The following is a 21,982-nucleotide window of genomic DNA, read 5'->3' on the forward strand; positions in this document are numbered from 1 at the left end:
GGGCCAAGTGGTGGGGAATGCTAAGTAAGCTAACTAAGCTAATTAATGAAGCACACAGATCCACACAGATCGTCTACGGTGCCCTGCCCAGAGCGGCCTGAGCGGTGCATAAACAGGGCGCCCTGCAATGACCGCCTTACCCTTACTCGGGCAAGGTGCTCAGGCAGGGGTAAGGCGGTCATTGCAGGGGCCCCTGTTTGTGAGCTGCTCTGCCCGTAGTGCCTTAGACAATCAGGATCCATTAATGAAACAACTCAGATTCTCTACGACGCAACTGCACGTTGCGGCCTGTGCGGCGTAGACTGAGCTGCGCACACAATGACCGCCATACCCCCGTTTGGGCAAGGCGTTTGGGCATAGATAAGGCGGACTTTGCACGCACCGCTCAGTTTGCACCACTCAGGCCGCTACGGGGAACACGCAACATAGGATCTGGATCCTTAATGAAATAGCAAATTGAAGCCACCTACTTTTTCTGAATCTAAACTGTTTCTCTTTGGGGAGTAATACTCCCTCGGGTCCTCTTCCTAATCCAACTACATATATTGCGCAAGATTTGTTCATTTGAAGTAGATATACACAACTTCAATTCATTATAGAGAGAGAGAGATCATCAACTCTAAAATATCATTAAAATCTCACCATGATCCAACATAAACCATGGGGATTCCTATATATGGAAACATCTTGAAACTGCACAGTACAGGCACGAGATCGTGATCACAAAAAATGAGAAATTAAAGCCAATCCTTCCTATCAATCTTGCCTTTCATCTTCTAATACTTCTTATCCTCAAATATTTTTTCTCCATTTCATTCGGGTTTTGTTTTTCTTCTTTTTTTTTTTCTTTTTTTTTTTTTTTTTTTTTTCTTTTTCTTTTTCCTTTTGGGGTTGGGGGGAGGGGGGGAGGGGGAGGGGGGAGTTGGGATGATTTGGCTCAAATTACCAAAACTAACACCCTAACAAGGTCACTCCCACACACTAACTATAATCTAATCTAATGTAATCTAAAGTTATCTACAAACCGAATCATCCAAATATAGCTCTCTCTCGATGCATTCAAATGATCAATTAAGTTAAGTCGATGATGATGATGATGATAAAGAAGATCAAGAAACCACTTTGCAGACTCTGGGCTGCTTGGAGTTGTCGAGGATGGACCACATCACCTGAACATCCTCGTAAGTACATGCCATCACTTCACCTTGCAAATCCATGACCCGGTTATCATGCCCATGCCCATGCCCATGCCCTGCAATTCCAGATCATCCAATCAAACCCAGATCGATTTAATGCTTTTATGACCAATTGATCAGATTTGGTTTTTAAAGAAAGATGATATGATCGATCATGATTATATATATATATATATACATACCTGGTTTGGACTTCTTATCTCTGCCATTGTTGTTGAAGAAGGTGCAAGCTTTTCTGAATGGGGATGTGATAGTGCGAACCCAAGACGCCATTAATTAATTTCTTCCCTCCGATCTCTAGCTTCCAACTTGATTATAACCTCTTTCTTCTTCTTCTTCTTCGAATTTACAGCAAAAAGTCACCAACTTCGACTCTGTTTGAACGATATATTGAAACCCGTCCTTTCCTTTCCTTTCTTTTCTACACCATTAATATCCAACAAAGTAAGATAGCCGAATGAATGTGGTCATGACTCATGACCGCTTCATATACATGCGTATTTATATTATATTTATATATATAAAAATCTACTACATTGAGAAAGGGGTAAAGAGTCTGCTGAGGGATGGTGTCAGGTGTGGCAGGAGGCAAGATCCGTGAGTTGAGCTTTTAGGGTTTCCATTTCACACCCATCTTTTCTTTATTTATTTTTATTTTAATTAGAAAGAAATAAATTATTTGACACTTTGAGGAGTTTCAATAAGAAAATCCTAAGACCAAAAAATAGAAGGAAAAGAGAAACTCAAACACCCCCTCGGGCCCTTACCGAGTATTGGCCTTCTTGCTTTTTTTAATTGTTTGGGTGGAAGTATTGCCCCCTTTCTACTCTCAACGTTCCTGTTTTTGTTTTTTGGGTAGAAAACTCTCAACGTTCTTGACGTAACATATACACTTACTATTTTAAAAACCAAATAAAGAACAAATTTATTAAATAAAGTCTAAGCTTTCCCCATCTTCACCCATGACCCATCAATTTTGGGAAGATTATCACGTCAAGTACTTGACGTGGTTAAGTGCATATCGTGTGGTTGGGCATCGTCCATGTACGTACAATGAATCCCACCGTACACACATGGGCGGTGCCTAACCACACGATGCACACTTGATCGCGTCAAGTACGTGACGTGATAACGATCCTCAATTTTGGATGTGAAATAAAGTCCAAATGTTCTCATCCATCGAATGGTCAAAATGATCGTCTCATGTGTCTGGTGCAGACTGCATTCTCAGGCAGAGAACAATCGCCTTGAACTGAAATACAAAGAAGAGAAAATTCAGAATTGTCAAGTACTTGATAATTGAATCAATTCAAAACCTACAAAGCAAAGATTCCACTTTTTATCATGGATATTCTAGCGATTTATAGAGGATTGATATTGTCACAAGGAAAAGGGGTTTTGAAGTGTTATTTCATATTTGGGTAATGCCTTTGGTTTTGATATTTCATAATGTTTGGAGTGTGCTAAACCAGCCAATGGATTATATTGCTTTGCGCCCGCCTAGGAAAAAAAATTATTTGAGAAATAATTTCTCGTCAAAGTAGGCTATTCTTGTTCAAAAACCAAAATGATGAAAGACGTTGTATTTATCAAAGGATTTAATTTTTTCCCTCTTTAATGTAAATTCTATATAATCTATTCAAAAAAATAATATTAATAATTCACCATCCATTTGATTAGATTAGGAATTAGGATTATGATGAGGATGCAGTATGAACATCTAATAGGGAGAGATTTGAAGACAAGATCGAGTAGACAATTAATTTTAGAGTTAGACAGGATCCATGGATCAAATTAATGACCATTATTAATAATGGTGATTCCCAAAGCATGTGTGACATGTGACCTCCATAAATAAGAAATAGTCCCCAACTTGGAACAGTTCACATTAATTATTAATCTTTAATTCTATATATATTTATGGGAGGTTCCTTGAATTATTTGATATGTTTTCCCATCACTGTACACCTTATGTCAGATGTAACAGTGGTTAGTTTATGATTAAGAAATAATTAAGTTGGTGATTTCTATAAGAAAATTAAAAACCAAGTTATGAGAAAACAATTAAACAAAATAAGCCGTTAATGACTAGATCTAAAGCATGGAAGAAAAACTCGATCAAACCTGTCGAAACGATCGAGTTAACTTGATTTCGTAGGTTTTCGAGACGAGTTGAAGGGGGATTTTATAAAATCCCTGGATTTGACCGAGTTTCGATGGTTTCGACCATATTTTGGTGGTTACGACACTTATACCCATCAAAACTGGGGGAAACTTAGCTCGAAACTAGGACAGACAGGTATTTATGTCAGAAACTACCAAAAACCAGGACTGACACTTAGTTATGTGTAATATCATTTAAGTAAATGTTTTTGTATTTCATTTACTTAAGTTATTATTCATAAATTAGCAAATACCCCCTATTTGAATCCAATAAAAATAATTAAAAAATTAAATTCCAAAAGAAAAAAAAGTCAACCCCCCAGTTCAAGAACAAAAATTAGATTTTCGATGGTATGTGCAATTTTCAATTTTCTAATGCTGAGGTTTTCTCAAATCTAAAAATTCAATAAATCTTAATATGGTAAACATTGCTAAAAATCAAAAGTGCAGTAAAATATTCATTTGTCTTGATGTCCAAAAAAATATTTTCATTCAGAGCGATTTTGACAACATTCGCGCACATCAAATTAAGTTTGACCGATACATAACTCTTTCAATATATATCAGATTTAAGCAATCTTAGACTTGTTGAAAAACTATAAAAACAAAGTTTTCTAACAAATCCAAGATTGCTTAAATCTCATTTATATTGAAGGAGTTATGTTCTGGTCAAATCTTATTCGATACCATGTCTAAGAACAATATACAATATCAAACTTGGATCAAAACTACAAGTAATATTTTTTGTGTTCTCTATGTGAAACTAATGTATGGATTGGGTTTAAAATGTCAAAAATAAGCAGCACAACAAGAATGAGGGTAAAAAAATAACTTTTGTGCATTGAAACCAAGGTTCGAGTTAATTTCGAGAAAGTCCCAGGTTTCAATGGAGATATGGTCGAAATCGAAACGAACTCAATTTATAACTGATCGAAACCTAATTGAAACCCGAGTTTTAGAACCTTGATCTGAAGTGAAGAATCAATGAAATGTTGACATTTAATATGCATGTAGCTCATGGAGCCAAACATGGCTTTTAAAAAAATAAAATTTCAATTAAACAAAACAAATCATCTTAAGTGTCTTCTCTCTTCCACATGCTTTGGTTTCTGCAGGATTAGATTTAGATTTAGTGCAAGAGAAGACAAGTTAAGAAATTGGTAATGTTCCTTTAACGTTCTTAAAATCTTAACCATAAAGGGTCAATTAATTACTATCTTAAAGACAATTTTTTTTTTTTTTTTTTTTTCCCTTCACCCACGGTGAAAGGGATCGAGATCCTCTCCAACGCACTTGTGCACAGGACGGTGTCCAGCGCACATCGTGCAACTGGGGGGCTTCGATCCACACCCGACACACATCCCAATGCAATGACACATGAATTGAGGTCTCCCAGCCGGACGATGTGCGCTGGACATCATCTCTCGCGGGAGAAGATCTCAATCCCGGTGAAGGGTTGACCTTGGTTTAAGGAAAATTGGCGGTCATTAAATTAAACCCAGCATAGTTTTTGAGTAACGAACTAGGATTTTAAATCTAATGTCAATGTCAATGTCAATGTCAATGTCAAAGTCAGCCCTCGTCGATAGAACCCACAAACTAGTAAATCCGACATCTAATATAGGCTAATAGGCTACTGCCTAATGGAGGGTTTACCCTAATTCAAGTGTTTCACTCTTCAAATTAAAAGGCATTACCCTAATTAGATCTCAAAGGCCAAAGCGCGCGTTGGACTGTGAATTATGATTGAGAACAACATGGGAACAGACCGGAAATTGGGGAAAAGTGTCTCTTTAATAAGTTCCTATATGATCTTCGTATCTTATCATATAGATAAAATTACTTGGACATCCTCTGTACTGTGGTCATTTTATTTACGGGGTTATCAAAGTTTAAAATCTAAGTCCGACAGTTGCAGTGGCGGCAAAGGCGATTAATCCTCTCAAAGACACAGAGTACATGGAAGAGAAAGAGAACAAAGAGATACAATTTGGTGCCTAAAACGAAGGTCGTTTTGTGAAGGTCAAAAGATTTCAGTGGCAAGAGAACAAACATTTGAAGCGACAAAATTGGATTTGCAAAGACACATTTAGGTAGAATGTAAGACACGTTTCGTGTTGAGTCTGTGATCTAACTAGAGCTTTAGAAAGAAGAGGAGAGGAGAGAGTACGAAACAGGGAGGACTGATTTACAGCTCTGGTAGATTTGAAGATTTTGATTTCGGTGTCTCATTAGATTTCTGTTTTGAATTGGGGGAGGGGAGGCAGAAATTGAGGGGCACAGGTGTAAGAGGCAGAGGTATGAGGGTTCACGATGCAGAGCAGTAGGGGGTGTGAGTGGGCTTTCCGGCCAGGGTGCTCATAGCAGGGAGGGAGCACAATAGGTGGGGGGGAGGGGGTGCTACAGGGAGTGGGGGAGATAGAGTGGAGGAGGGGAGGGAGAAAGCGAGGACTCTCTAATGGTTTTTGAAACAGCAGCCATGGCTACTGGTTTTTTTTTTTTGTTTTTTTCTTTTTGGGTTGCAGGAGGGAGAAGAAGAAGAAGAAGAAGAAGAAGAAGAAGAAGAAGAAAAAAGTGAAGCGGGCAAATATGTCACTTCACTACACCTTAAGGGTAGTTTGGGCATTTATAAAATATTTAATCTACGGTAACGATGACTGACTAACAGATAAGGCTACTTGAAAGAAATGATAAATTGTAAGGGGTGTTCAAATAATTGTTTCAAACGTTAGACAAATTAAATAATTAGACCATAGTACAAGGGGTGTCCAAGTAATATTGCCTGTGAGAGAGAGAGAGAGAGAGAGAGTTGTTTACTGTAAATTTTTTACAAGCCCAGAAACCTTCATTCCAAGGAGTAATTGAAGGACATATTAATGAAGTCGGGTTTGCATTTCGAGAGCCTTAACCTAAATATTACTTACTAATTAATCATATAAGAAAGAGGACTTAGATCGAGGAGAAGAAAACAAAAAGATGATAAATAGGAAGACCCCAGATGTTTGATTGATTGGTGGGACGGTTTTCACATGTGCACCGACCAATCTCTGCTCGCAGTTATGAACTCCAGTTTTGTTGGTTCAATTCATATGGTCATAGTCTCGCGGTCATTGCGTCATCGCTAAAGCCTTGCTAATGCTAATTAATGTTCTTTTTTTTGTTTCCTTCCTCCCTCTCTCTCTCTCTCTCTCTCGGGCAATGCAATGCAATGCAATCGAGAGATGGGATTAACAGGAACGAAAAGCGAGAATTGAGTTCCAAAGTCCCAGTCCCAGTCTCTCCTCCACTCTAGGGACTTGGTTTGGTACAGCATATATATATATATATATATGTCGAATTGCCTGCCCGTACTGCTTGTTTATTGACATATTTCTATTGTCTAACTTTCCATATTTCATTATTAATGTATTTCATAGTAATTACCGGGACGCACCAGAATAGCCATGTTGGATAGCACCACCCATTTTTATATCTTCTGTGTGGGAACTGATCTAAACCTCAAATGTGTACGTAGGTTCTACCATTTCTTATTTTTTCATAAAATTTAAGTTCAATTCCAACTTTACATGTGGATAAAAAGATTGCCGAATTTATGAACAAAGGGAAAAGTGTCTCTCACCATAAGGAGTTTCCTAGGTCCTCTCACAGAAGTATATTTTATTATTTTATTTTTTTTAAAAAAGAACGTTACTTGGGCCTATGCGGTGTGCTGCTACCCTTACACTTAGATACAGAGGCACGTGAAATGATCCTTTCCACCGATCCAATGATAATTAGGTATTAAATTTGACAAGTGCCTAAGTCATACCATGTACTATCTATCCAACGATAAACATGTCCACATCATATTCCACATGGCACAATGAAGATGAGCTGGCTGCTTTGGTAAACATATCAAAGCCCAACCGTTCAAATAAGTTTTCTTCTTGGTGAAAGTTTACCTCCGCCATGGGTGGAGGAAACATATACTTTTCTAGAGATGTTATTACTCCCACCTCTAATTGTAAGAGGTCGCTAGGCCAAACGTACAGATGTAGGCATATCTGGAGTTTGACAGGGGTAGTCCATAGGGCAACTACAACTACAAAGGGAAGGCTAAACTACAAAGGGTGGAAAGGGAAGGGGGAAATGATGCCTTTTTTAATGACATAAATGTGACCAGGAGAGTCGAATCCATGACCTGAAGGGGGGGCAAGCACTTCAACCGGCAAACCTCGAACCAATCGAACTAACGGTTGTTCACCATTGTTGAATTCATTCCGACTTATGTGGTAATTTTGAGCTAGAAAATCATACACTAATTGACACAATCCAGAAGTTTATATTTTTGGCCAAATTGGTTTCGAATGACAAGGAAAAAGGTTCTAAGACTGGACTTTATTTCTCTCCAATTCCTAAAGTATGGTAGTGCGACAGTGCTAGGTGGAGATGCGACACCTGGCAGCTGCCGCATCCAATGGTTCGAGTTCATTGCTATGGACCATTGGATTCAGCAGTTGCCAGGTATCGACATCTCTACCTAGCACTGCCACACTGCTACACTTTAAGGAATTGGAGAGGATTATTTTCCACTAAGACCTAACATATTTTATTCAATCAATCGAGTCTGATCTCTAAAATATTTAGATGGTGTTACGATATGTATATTGCATCCCCCCATCTGTTCTTCATGATTATATTAAATGGGCCAATGTGGCCCGTTTGACCCAATATAGAAAATTAGATTAGTGGAACTGGATAAGGTTGATCACACTAGTCCCAAGCCAAATTGTGGATTCCACATCACTGACATCAGGTTCCCATGTGCGGACCTGATTACCGTCCCCCCTTAATCTCCTGACGTGACACCTGTCTTATGAGTTAACGGAAACAACAAAGAAGTAAAAATCGTTAGACTGTGTTGAGATGCCAAGAAAAGAAAAGTGAAAAAAACCTTTTCTTTCTTATTGTTTGGTTAGGAAAGAAAACTAAAAAAATTAAAAGAAATATATAAAAAAAATCCATTGCCAACAATTCAGGTTGTGGTTAAGGAAAAACAAAAACCATTGCAATAATTCGTCTCTCTTGAGTCTCGTTTGAGGTAAGTGACGGATAGGATTGATCATTATGCAGTGGGTGGCGATAGGTATGGTGACGAGAAATGTTGAACACACAATGCAGATGGCAGTGTTTATTTATTGGTTGTCAACATAGTACATGTGTTGTTGTTATTGTCAACACAATACATCTTGATGCAGTATAGTGATAGAGGTAGTGCACAGTGGTAAACCAAGGCAGTGTATGTGATCAAGACAGTACAAATAGCATTCTGGATGAGTTGGCAGACTTCAGGTAGTGACTGGACATCATTCCCAAAAACCCTAGTAGTTCTTACATTGTTTATAGTGGCTGTGACCTCATTACAAGGGTTTGAAAGTGTACACAGAAGTCCCACAGTGATTGGGAGTCATCCAGGGGCAATTCTGTCATTTACAAGCATGAACAACAATGTAGGGGTATTTTATAATTTTACAGAGTACAAATGTCCTAGACATGTGACAGTGAGCATCCAGAGGTATTTTGGTGATTATGTCAATCATAGAGGTCTATGGAGTGTTGATACAGTTCACAGGGGCATTTTGATCATTTTACAGTGATGTGGCATGTTGACAGTGATGCTAGAGCATCCGGGCCTATGTGGTAGCATGAAACACTCCATTGCAAGTTTATACAGTGTCTAACAGCCTTCGACAGCATTGGGTGAAGATCTTATGCCTTGGGAATTGTGATTTTCTATGTTTATGTAAAGGCAACCTTTTTGAGGGCGTTTTCGGAAGTCCAGGTGGAATTTCTGGAAGGAGATAAAATTTGAAGAATTGTAGTTCTTCGAGTCAGTGTTCTGGTGCATTTGGTTTCATGTTGTTTTGATGTCGGGTAAAGGAGGTATTGTAGTTTTTGTATGGTCGTGCAAAAAAGAAACTAAATGAGAGAGGTTTTTGCAATTCTGGAGAGAATTCTGGAAGATTGGATTGATTTTGGATATGTGGACTGATAGTTATGGTCTATATTCTGTTCTAGGCATTCTGTTTGGTTGGTTGTACCAAAGGAGTTGTACAGAAGTCATATATGGGATCAAAATTCGGGCAACTGAGAAGAAGACACGTTGGGTGATTCCATTATGGTGGCTGACATTAAGGGCTCTAGAGGCATGAGCTACACCGTGGGAAAGATTCCTCCACAAGAGTATGGATGGTCGGGTGTAGAAGAAATGGTACACTGTCGCTTCATAGTAAAACTGCTTCATTGAGTGTATCACGAAGACGATGGATCCCATAAAAGATTCTGATCACAAGAACAGAAATAGTTCAAGTTTTAAAATTTGAAATTCAAGGTCAGATTTAATCTAAATCCGTACACCCCTGTGGTCCGTGATTAGATGCTCTACCAACGTATGATACACTGCTTGGGAGATTCTATTTCATTGGATACCATGACTCCACACATTGTAAGAATGAAAGATCATGATCGAACTGTTGAGGGAAAAGATTTTTAGAATCCACTGATTCATCCCCCCTCTCATTGGCCATCACTGTTTAACAAGAAATTCATTGATAATGGTGATTGTTGTACTTGTGAACAAGGGAATAAAAAAAAATGGAATCGTGGAGATCAAGAGTTTTTGCAGTGGTGTGAACCAAGGCATCGCCAATTCCTGCTCCACCATCGGGGCTTTTTGGTTTTTTTAATAGGTCTTTTATATCTTTCCCCAAAATCGATCTGTCATATGGCTCTTTGATTAATTCAATTGCTGAGTTCCTACTTGCTCTTTGAAATCCAACTCATGGCAGCAGAGCCCTTCAATTGGCGGCGCTGTGATTTCCAGTTATGTTTGTGTTTGTGGCACCATACTCACTATTCCTTCAAAGAGGTTAAAATCTTTTTATGAGGATGTGATGGTCATTTCATACAATCATGTATATGTCTGGGCACAAGAACTGCATACCACACGCAACCAGGTAGTATTTCTTTGTCGCATATTTAATACAATAAGACGTTATATATGCAAAATTTACTATATAAAAGGTGATATGATTCACATCATGTGAAGGATCCGCGGAGTACTCCTCGTTTGGTTTTTAATTGATTTGGTGAAAGCCTGAAAGGTATTAACTAGTAGAAATTAAGCAGAACACCCAACTGAACATACTTTGAATTAGTCAATACGCTCAATATATAAATGGAATTTGAATGATACAATTAAGGCTTTTAATCTAATCTCAAATTGCAGAAAAAATATTACATTTTAAAAATAAATAAATAAAGATACAAATAAGGGTTGTTAGCGTAGTAGGCATGGAGTACATAAGTCGTAAAGGGCCACTAGAAGAACAGATGGACTGAAATCAGCAATTCAATTCCGATATTTTTCTCCAGTCTATAGTCTATAGAGTATATATATATATCATACCATCATATTATATTATAAAAGTAGGAACTCAAAAGTCATGGTAAATCTTTTCATATTAAAAATACCCTTCAACAATATTAATAAACCCAAAATAATTGTCCCTTCCAAAAAAAAAAAAAAAAAAAAAACATAGAAACGTGTGTATGTACATTGAGTAGTTTACATTAAAATTTCCCTTGTTTTTAGGTAAGTATATTTAAATTATTTAAAAAATATATATAAAGAAACGACTCCCAAAAAAATAAGGGTAAATTGCCATGCTTTGTACCCATCTTATCTTCATTTCTTAAGATTTTTCCATTCTTAAAATAAAAATAACATAAAAAGAAAGAAATGGCTCCCAAAAAAACAGGTTCATAAATTGAGAAAATAAAAGACTTTTCCCTTGTTTCCCATTCTTTAAAAAAATTAAAAAAAAAAAAAAAAAGAAGAAGAAGAAGAAAGAAAGGACTCCCAAAAAATAGGATTCATAAATTGAGAAAATAAAAGACTTTTCCCTTGTTTTTAGGTAAGTATATTTAAATTATAAAAATAAATAAAAGACTTTTCCCTTGTTTTTAGGTAAGTATATTTAAATTATAAAAATAAATAAAAGACTTTTCCCTTGTTTTTAAGTAAGTATATTTAAATTATAAAAAAAAAAATAGAAACGCGTATATTTAAATTGCCATGCTTTCTCCCAAAAAAATAGGGTTCATAAATTGAGAAAATAGAAGACTTTTCCTTTGTTTTTAGGTAAGTATATTATTTACCCAAAAAAAAAAAAAAAAGGTAAGTATATTTAAATTGTAAAAAAAATAAAAGACTTTTTCCTTGTTTTTAAGTAAGTATATTTAAATTATAAAAAAAAATAGAAACGGGTATATTTAAATTGCCATGCTTTCTCCCAAAAAAATAGGGTTCATTAATTGAGAAAATAATAGACTTTTTCCTTGTTTTTAGGTAAGTATATTTAAATTATTTAATAAGTTAAAAAAAAAAAAAAAGATTTTCCCATCCTTCCAAAAAAAAAAAACATAGAAATCCATGTATATACATGGCCATGCTCTGTACCAATCTTCATTTCCTAAGACTTTTCCATTCTAAAAAAAACAAATACAAACGACTCTGTTATCCACTCCCTCATTCTCTCCCAAAAAAATACCCTTCAGTCTATGTACGTACATCTCGCTCTCCCAAAAAAATAGGGTTCATAAATTGAGAAAATAAAAGACTTTTTCCCTTGTTTATAGGTAAGTATATTTAAATTATTTAATAAGTTAACAAAAAAAAAAGATTTTCCCATCCTTCCAACAAAAAAAAAACATAAAAACCCGTGTATATACATTGCCATGCTCTGTACCAATCTTCATTTCCTAAGACTTTTCCATTCTTAAAAGAAAAATACAAATGACTCTGTTATCCACTCCCTCATTCTCTCCCAAAAAAATACCCTTCGGTAGACTTTTCCATTCTTTCAAAAACAAAAATAGAAACAAGTTATATAGAAACATCTTCCTTTTGGAGTTTTATATATCTGGTAATTGTTTCTTCAAAATTCTTGCATTCCAAGTTTTTTGGGCTTTCGAATTCAGTTACTGAAAGTGTAAGGTATCCTCCAAGTTTTTATTCCCCTTTTTTTAATGTAAATTGTGGATTTAATATAAACTCTAATATCCATTCGAATTGCAACATTGTCTTAAAATTTTCTGTATATTTTATTTTATTTTTTATTTTTTTTGAGTTATACTATGAAATCTTTGTTCTTATCAGAATTCTTGACTGGATAAATTAGTGTTAAAAAAAATTAAAACCAAGAGAGAGGGAGACACAAAAGAGTATGAGAGAGGGAAAGGGAGAGAGAGAGAGATCGTGAGAGGGAGGATAGAGAGAGATAGAGACGCTGAGATGTATATCTAGAGAAAAAGAGGGTGAGGAATATCGTGGAAGAGAGATAGAGAGAGTTACCAAGAGAGACAAGGACAAAGAAAAATATCAAAAAAGAAGATATTTGAAACACTATATATTGATAGTTTCAATTAAATAAATTTCTTTCCTAAGAAATAATACTAGAATGTGATTTGATCATTATGAATTTGTTTAGATGGTAGTTACGTGGACATTTAAAAAACAATTTAGTTTTATTGTCATATATATCTACTATAAGATAACCAAACTTATCTTTTTAAAAATAATTCCATTTTTTTGTTGAACAATCTATAAAACCCTACATTCCATTTTTTCGTTGAACAAAAATGCACGTGTAACTTTACTAGTATATATATATAGATACATCATATGATCGATGAAGTAATGTTTTTCATAAAAAAAAATAAAATTGTGACGTTAGTTTTGCGGAATTACGTAGTAGTAGATAATGTAGCCAAATTGGAAGACGCACTCCACTACATGATCAGGTGCATATATATGCGACGACCCTCTTATTAATTAATTAACTTCTCTTCTCACCTTTAATTAGAGAAACAAAAAAGAAAGAAAAAGGCATATATACGTATATATACGCAATGTTGGGGTGGAGTAGTGGATTTAGGTATCAGTACCATGCATGCATGCACGTTACCACTAGAGATAATAACGGATGGTTGTGCTTATTATGCTATGAGAAGACTATGAGATCGAGGGAGACCTTGAGTTTTGACTGGACTCTACTCCACTGGATTCCCTCTATCTATCTATTCTCTTTATTATTCTGATCACACATACAACAAATACTCAAAGATTTAGTATTTTAATTCGTAGGTTGATGTCTTTTTTGGTGTTTGGTGGTGTTGGTGAACAACTTTAACTTGGAATTCAACAAATGAAGATTAATCAGTGGAGGAGATTGAGAGAGAGAGAGAGAGAGAGAGAGAGACAGTAAAATTCATTCAAGAATCAATCAAAGATGCATTGCATATATATACGGACTCTTCTCTCTGATCAGCGGATGATCCGTCCTGATCAACTTGTTTGTCCTCCGATCCTCACCTCTCCTGTCTCCACCCCACACAGTGAAACCACTGTTTATAGGGATTTTTCGAATATGTCTCCGACTCGGTCCGCTGGCCATTTAAGCAAGCTAGGAATCTTGTTGGTTGTCCAGAACCAACTCTTTCTTCTTCTTCTTCTTCATTCCTTATGTGGCTTCTTAAAAGGTTAAAATAAGTAATCCAAACACTGCATGCAAGGCACTTCTTGTAAGGAGGAGTTTCTATTTTCCAATTGCACCCCTTCCCCGTGCCCAAATGATATATCTGGACAAGAGATCAATTTCCAGAAGAGTACGTGGCATATTCTTTATTACGGACGTGTCCTGTCCCCAGAGAAAAAGCCTTTGCTCCTTAATTGGTATTCTGAATCCAATTGGATTCCTTTTACTTGGGAACCACTCTGTCCCACAGTGGGTTAAAATGTAGGGACATGGAATCGGTTTTAAAAAGAATGGCTCTCCAACTCTCTTCTTGGAAATCTGACTCTTTATTTTATGCAAGTAGGATACTGTTGATTCAATCGGCCCTTGCATCTGTTCCTGTTCCTGTTTACCTCATGACCTGTTTCAAATTCCCCCATTAAAATTTGTAATTCCATTGACTCTATTTGTCTTTACTTTTGGAATGGATCTTATGGCTAGGGGGGGTAAGAAAAAGGTTTGTTTAATTGCCTGAGACAACACTTGCAAACCTATCGATAAAGGTAAATTGGGTTTTAGAAAGGCTGAAATACATAATAATGCGCTCCTCAAGGAATTCAGATCGTCTACAGCCTGCTGTCCATGGCAGCCATAGCAGCGTCCTAATGAGTCGCGGCCCAATGACCGCCTTACCCCTGCTCGGGCAAGGCACTCGAGCAGGGGTAAGACGATCATTGCACCGTGCCTCATTAGGGCACTGCTATGGCTGCTACGGGCAGGCAGGCCGTACGTAAACGGTCCTGATCCCTCCTCAAGCTAGGGTGGAGACTTATTTCTGACCCGGAGTCACTTTAGACGAAGGTTCTTAAGGCTAGATATTTTCCTAGGAGATCTATTTTTGACCCTTTGAACATGAGGAAAAAAGATTCTTGGCCTTGAAATAGTATTGCTTCCACCCTTCCTACTTTGAAAAAGATGGTCTTCAGATCGATTAATAAGGATAATTTTACTTTCTTGCTTCATGATCCGTAGATATATCCCAAATATTCCAAGTGGTTGCTTTCCATTTTTCTTTGGATTATCTTAGTCCTTTGGATTTGGTAAGTTCTTTTTATTGACAATAATAATTGGAACATCTACTCGCTTTATTCTTGTTTAACCCCTATTAATTTATGCTTCCTCTATTGCTAATATGCATTTATTAAATGATACTAAAAGATGGTCATGTATCTTATCTACAGATGGTCGAATCACTACCCAACGAGCTGCTAAATTTCTGATCTCTACTTCCAAGGGCCCAATTTTCTCTCTTATTTCTGTATGATGGCGCTCTTTTTTGGAAAATCCCTTTACATCCAAATTTATTAAAAAAAAAAATTGGGGTGTTTTACATGCAGGAATCCCAATCAAGGCTCTCATCTTGAAATGGAGTCCGATGGACCCTTTCTGTCTTTTTTGTGGTTCTTGTACTATGACCACATGGCATGTTTATCTTTCATGTGATTGGACTAAGCATATTTGGGCTGCGGGGGCCTGCTGGGTTTGAGAACTGAGTTTCTCTCATCACCATCTCTGTAACAGCTTTGCATTTTTTTTTCTGATTAAGTATCGTTCGGACAAACAACTCCTTATCTGGCTCTTCTCAATGTTTATCATTACTTGTTATTTTATTTGGCTCCATAAAAAAGATCGGACCATTTTGGTAAGGGAGTTAGTTAAACTGTTTTCCTCTTTTTAAATAAACATAAAAGTACATGATTCTAAATAGGATGCCAAATGAGTAGGTAGTATCCTGAATAATATAAGAGTCACTGAAATTGACGGATCGGTGTTCTCGTCGAAGATTGAATTGCCGTTGCGTTTTTGGGAGCTAAAACTGCTATAGTTGTAGCATCATTACTTGTTGACAACTCCCGTAACGGTTCTAGATAAGTTTGAATGTTGCCCAACTGTTCCGAAACCAATAATGTAGCTCGATTACCAAGTGATTGATGGTCACTGTGAATCATAATATAAGGTGGTGTAACCACTTGAAAGCAATCACTACCAATAGGAGTTGTTGAAACCGAAGAGATGTAACCACTTGGCATGTATAGTGAATGATGAGCACTAAGTGGTGCAATGGCTCGATGGACCTGATGAGCCGTAGATGGGTGAAACTAAAGACATTCGTTGATGCGGGAAGTTGTATCAATTGAATGAGTGTACTTCTGTATCGGGAAATGATCACTCAAATCAGATATCTTCTTCTTCTTCTTCTTCTTCTGAATCAGAATATATCCAGCGCGCAGTTTGTGTTTATACTGAGAGGTAGAAATATAACGATCAATGAATGAACAAAAAGCAGATCGAAGACCCCACCATTATATGACATATAGTGGAGTGGAAAGTTAGAAATAGGTATACTAGTGGGGCTTATTATTAATACCATCAGATCAGTCCTTTGTGAAGGCTATGCAAATGGACATGCATGATAGAGAAGAACCATCCAAAATAATTATCTCTCAAACCCGACCAAAGGGGACTTGTGGAAAGGAGAGGAGATCTTTCTTGTAATTATTCAGATCCATGGTCCTACTCCATCCGTATGCCCACAGGATGTGTAAGGAAAATAGGGAATACTGTATGTAACTTGCACTGACTCTGATAGCTTTTTAGGCTGACACTTGCAGCTGAGAGTGAAAGTACTGTATGAGGAATGACCGTTTTAATTAAAGGAGGAACCCGGCCCACATTGGAAAGAGAGGGAGGAGAGGGATGGAGGGGAATTTGAAAAGATGAAACAAGCTAGATTCCACCCCCCCCCCCCCCAACAACTAAAATAGAATCACTCGCATATTTGGGTTTTAGGGTATTGGGGAGCTTCTTGTCTTTCATCGACATTGAATCTTCTTCATTTACAACAACCCAATAAAAAAAATAAAAAAATAAAAAAGAAGAAGAAGAAGAAAGAAATGGTCGAAGCAGCCGCTTTTTGGATTTTAATTAGGACTCGACATCCTCTACTTCCGTTTGTCCCTACTTCCATGTGCATCCTACATACAATGATATGATGCACGTAAAGATCGCCTTACCCCTGCTCGGACAGATGTTCATGCTTGCTACCCCTGTGGCAGTCAAGGAAATGGGATCTTAAAGGGTACTTTGAAAAATACTAAAATAGGCCGGGTATTTATGAACCCAAAGGAGAAGTGAATTATTATTCCATTTCCTTGGCTGCCCGCAATATGTTTTTTTCCACGGGTGAGGAGGGTGCAGTACGTGTGGTTTCCTTTTCCTATGGAGGGGGTGTGTAGCCAATTAATTATATGAGTTGGAGAGCATGAGCATTACAGATTCCTCTACTTAGAGCAGAGGAGGGGCATATTATTGAAACCGTGAAGGAGAAGATCTCGATATGATGCCATGGATGATGAGCGAGAGCACGTACTCTCAATCAAGTACTCCCTTCACTGATGATGCATGCCTTGCCCGCAACAGAAATATCAACTTTTTAATTAGTACGATTCACCCTTAACCTACCCAGACACGATTGATACATATAAGAAGAAAAAGAAAGGAACACTCAAATTATAAAAAGGAAAGAAAGAAGTAATCCCCTATATGATACAACACCACCAAAATATGATTAGAAGGGTTTTTAGTTTTTTTGGGTAAGATTCTAAGAACGCTTACTGGTGAAGGGAAGAGAATTGAAGAAGGGTTAAGGGAAGGGAATTCCAAAAGTCACATCCATAGTTTGCGTACATGTTTGGTGGTGGTATCTTTTTGAATAATCTCTTAATTTCTACCGTTCACTGGAAGATGTTTGAAGACAAGACAAGGCCTAGGCCTTCAGTCGATGGTTGGTAATGGTTGCTTCACCCTACAGCTTCTCCATTCTCATCCTTTATAAATAAATAAAATAAAATTACTCCCTTCCTCAGATGGAGATTCATTCATTTTCATTCAATATTCGTTACAATGACTTCAACTTGATTACCCCCAAAAAATAAATTAAAGGGATCAACATTGAGTCCAGCTGTATTATACCCCAGTAGTCAAGTAATTTTATCACGTGGCTATTATTTATATTATTTTTTAGGATCCAAATCTTCTACGGTATACTGTCCGTAGTGATCTGTGCGGCGCAAATTAAGCTGCGCACGCAATGATCACCTTACTCCCACTCGGGCAATGCCACATCATTATAAATTAGGTTATTCCAGATCAGACGTTGGTTAATTCTCAGTTTAAAAAGAAAAATAAAATTTCTGGGCCAAGAATAGGAAGGCTGGTCCATGTCCTAGCCGCCATATATATATTGATATTAAATACCAACTGGGCTGAAGAACAACACCCAGGATACGATATTTGACCAAACCCCCCAAAGACAAAGATCCTTCTTAATTTAGTACTATTTTCTCTTTCTCTTTCTCTTTCTTTTCGGTTGTGGAAGTGAAGTCCAGCGTGCATAATCACAAACCCAATAAAGGCGAGACTAAAAAGGAAAAGGCAAAACTAATAAAAAGGTATTTCACAAACAAAAATGGTAGGAGGGGTAGTACACCATTATTAAGCATTATTTAAAAGTTAATTTGTTTAGGACATTAGGATCTTAAGGGGAGGGGCTATGGGATCTTTATCGCCTCTAGTACTGGGGGCATTATCGTGCGACTGGATACCACCCATGTGTACACAGTGAAAACTTGACCGCCCCCCGTATTGGGGGCGATAATTTTACAGGGCTATGTCATGTCTATGAAAGGAAAGACAAACACCGCATGTCTCAACAATTATTCTACGTTCTCCCTTCTTCTTCTTTTTCTTCAGCCTTTCAGCCGGAGAATGATGGGTCATCTCATCAGTTTTACTAACAAGTACTGATTCGTGGAAAAGACATATGGTTCCCATAAATTAGTGGTACTCCTTTCGTTATGGGCCACTAATGAAGTTACCTTGTTTTATGGGCCAACAAATACCTTTACCAACTGTTACTTTGGCAGGGCCTGGCAGAGCATCAGAGAATCACATTCCATAATTCCCAAATTAAACTGAAGGACACTCATGTAGACAGCTTCTAGCCTTCCATGGGGGCGTGCATGCAAAGTTTCGTTGGGTCGGATGGAAATTGATCCTCGATTAGATTTTTGTCCCCTCCCGTTTTTGGTTCGGTCGAATGGACCTTTATCCGTTGCTGTAACTTATTGGAGCGTTGTTGTGCGCATTATGCAGTGCAGCAGCAGTCATGTGTGCATAGTGAGGTCCGTTATGCACACATGGTTGTTGCTGCATCGCACGATGCGCACAGCAACACTCCAGTTACAACAACGGATAAAAATTTGGATCGCATCTCCCCAATGCATGTAGTAAGAGGGTGTGCAATGATCATTCTACCTTTGTCCAAATATTCTACTCAGGTAGGGTCCATCCCTTTTATTTCAAGCAACAAGGGGGGGGGGGGGGAACTACACCGAATAGAAAATTATAGGAGATAATTTTTCCAAGGCAGAAGGGAACTTGACTGCAAGACCCAATTGATTGCAGGAAAATTTTTTTAACAAAAACCAAGGAAAAAAAGGCATTATGTTTCTTAACGGATTATTTCAACTAAACCGCCCAAAATATCTATCATGGAGCAGACTGGGTTGGGCAAAGATTATAGGGACTAGTACGTACATCCCTTGTTCCTTTGCTTACTTGTCAATGTTTTAACTTTAGACAGAGTTTGATTTTTACTTTTTTTAAATTTTTTTTTTTTTGGTTTTGTGATATGAATGGGATTTGGCTAGTCACAAAACAAAACTTTGAAAATCCAATGACTATGGAAAAGGTAGTGAATCAAAGTAAAGAAATGGTGATTAAAATATATAAGAAAACATGAACATACAAGGTAGGGTATTTAATTGATTTTGAGTCCAAAAATTTGAGGATTTTGGCTAATCCATAAGGTGTACGTACGTACATCTAATACAATACAATACAATAATGTCTTCATGCCTAAAAGATGATGAATAATTCCGATAAGCTTATTAGAACAAGCGTGTGAAAACGAAATTTCCCCAATTTTGGCCATGATCGAGGAGTTTACATGCTTAATAAAATATATCTTATATACTTTCTCAGAAGCATCTAGTTTGGCGAGGAAGAACAATGGCTTTCAAACTCGATCAAAAGCAACCAAAACACCCACCCAAAGTACTCTGCACTCGATCACTCTGAGTAGTGATCCAAAGTCCAACTACCGAGTGAGTAATTAATGGTGTGTGTTCATGTGTTTCTTTCTTTGTTGATTGAGATATGCATGCATCTTCAGAGTTCAGCGTAGAGAGAGAGAGAGAGAGAACATTGAGGTAGCTCAGCTCTTTTGAAGTATAAAAGCGTACTCTGTTTTTTACAAAGATTTGAGAAAGAATAGTTAATGTATACAGGCTTCAAGATCGAAGGAAAGACAATCTGAAACGATATTCTAACAATAACATTAACACATGTTGTAGAATCTATATTACAGTAAAAATCACAGACTAAACTAGACTACACTAGGCCGCCTAATGGGCGGTCATGGACCTCTCTACTTTTAACTGCAATCACATTTCTGATGAAATGGAAATCTGAAACCAAGAAAAAAAAAAAAAAAAAAAAATTAGAAATTGGGTGGGAGGCGGAAGTTGGGGTGATTGTGGATGGTTGAATTTAGATAAAAGATAAATTAGAGAAATTAAATCTCCAAAAGGCTCACTGCTGAGGGTAATTAATTAATTAGGTTTGTGTATTTTCTACCGCAAAAGTTTGATGGTCGGAGTCGGAGACACGGGTTTCATAGAACTTAGCGATGAAGTCGGTGGCCTTCTTGTCAATGCGAGGATCAGCAACCCATCTGGGCTTGTCTTCGTCGCTGGGTCGTACCCTTCGCAGATCCACCGTCTCGTCCCAAGTATCCTGCAGCTGCTCCCCGTCGCCTGACTTCCTTCCCCTGCTGCTGGGCTTGTTGAACAATATCTTTACCAAGGAGAAGAAGGAAGATGATGATGACTTCCTCATCTCCCTGCTTCCGTTACTACCCCATCCACGCCTGTTCTTCCCACTCATTTTTCCCGACTAATTATGTATCTGGATATTAACTCACTCAGCAGATTACACCAGATTCACGAGGGCACACACACGGTCAGTCAGTGGTTGTGGTGGTGGTAGTACTACTCTAGTCTTGTATGGGTTGGCTCGACTCTGCTTGCTTCCGATGTTAACCAAGAGCTCTCTCCGCCAATTTATACTAAAACTAAGAGGAGGAGCGAGAAACCCTACTGCTTGATCTCACGGTGGGTAATCTAAGGAGGTACAACACAACACACGGTTCCTATGGACTTGGATTGTCTAGCTTTATTTATTGAAATTACATAGTAAGACACCCCCCAAAGCTACCATCAACTCCTTTTTCTGGTAAAACTATATATGGAAAAGGCACAAGTCTTATGCTCCATTCCTTTTCAATTTGACCCCACAAAAACCATGTTATGCTCCCTTCTCCAACAACTAACCTTTCCCTTCTTTCTTCCCTTCCCTTTCCTTCTCTGATTCTCTCCCTGCTTTCTCCCTTTCTCAATACTGTATACAGGCTAATTAAATATCCAAGAAACCACCTAACAAGAGCAAGGAAACACCCCCACCATCCCCACACACACACACACAATGAGAGAACAAAGTTTAGAAAATAATGAGAAAAGAATATTAAATTACTAATCCACTCCCAAAGATGAATCACAAAGAATTCTCAGAGTCTATAATAGTCTTTTTTTGTCTCTTCTTGTAAATAAAGTTGTAAAGAAAAGGATGTGTGGTACATATGGATGGATTCTGAGTTACAAACTTCTAAAAGTCATGGAGTCGAAGTTGGCCCATCAGTCCTACACGTCAAAGACCAGTCAGTCAAGATGTTTTTCTTCCTTGGAATGAAAACAAAAGTATAAGATTCCAAACTTGAGGCTAAACACGTGATATCCTGCACGATTGAGAAGATAGAAATTTTTTGATCGATGCGATCGCTGTTGAGAACTGAAATCAGTAATTTGTTGTCAAATTCAGCAATCAAAT

General features: G+C 37.5%; 1 protein-coding gene and 1 long non-coding RNA gene across 3 annotated transcripts; both read right to left on the minus strand.

Moving 5' to 3' along the window:
- Positions 1–1,098: 1,098 nt before the first annotated feature.
- Positions 1,099–13,784, minus strand: LOC122659834. Of its 2 annotated transcripts, none has more exons than XR_006332560.1 (3): positions 13,774–13,784; positions 1,379–1,491; positions 1,099–1,252 (listed from the first exon to the last, which is right to left on the minus strand). It is a non-coding gene; the product is annotated as an uncharacterized LOC122659834 (long non-coding RNA). The 2 variants fall into 2 exon arrangements; XR_006332561.1 differs by lacking the exon at positions 13,774–13,784 and adding an exon at positions 13,243–13,254 and having other exon boundaries at positions 1,379–1,484.
- Positions 13,785–20,653: 6,869 nt separating this feature from the next.
- Positions 20,654–20,983, minus strand: LOC122659624. The gene has a single exon (XM_043854720.1). It carries the CDS (start codon positions 20,981–20,983, stop codon positions 20,654–20,656), a length of 330 nt encoding a protein of 109 aa, XP_043710655.1.
- Between the last annotated feature and the right edge of the window lie 999 nt (positions 20,984–21,982).

This window comes from Telopea speciosissima, chromosome 4, assembly GCF_018873765.1.
Source record: "Telopea speciosissima isolate NSW1024214 ecotype Mountain lineage chromosome 4, Tspe_v1, whole genome shotgun sequence".
In the NCBI taxonomy this organism is placed as follows: Eukaryota; Viridiplantae; Streptophyta; class Magnoliopsida; order Proteales; family Proteaceae; genus Telopea; species Telopea speciosissima.

Excerpts from the sequence above, each read along its gene's own strand:
- LOC122659624 (XM_043854720.1), bottom strand. The coding sequence starts at position 20,983 with ATGAGTGGGAAGAACAGGCGTGGATGGGGTAGTAACGGAAGCAGGGAG.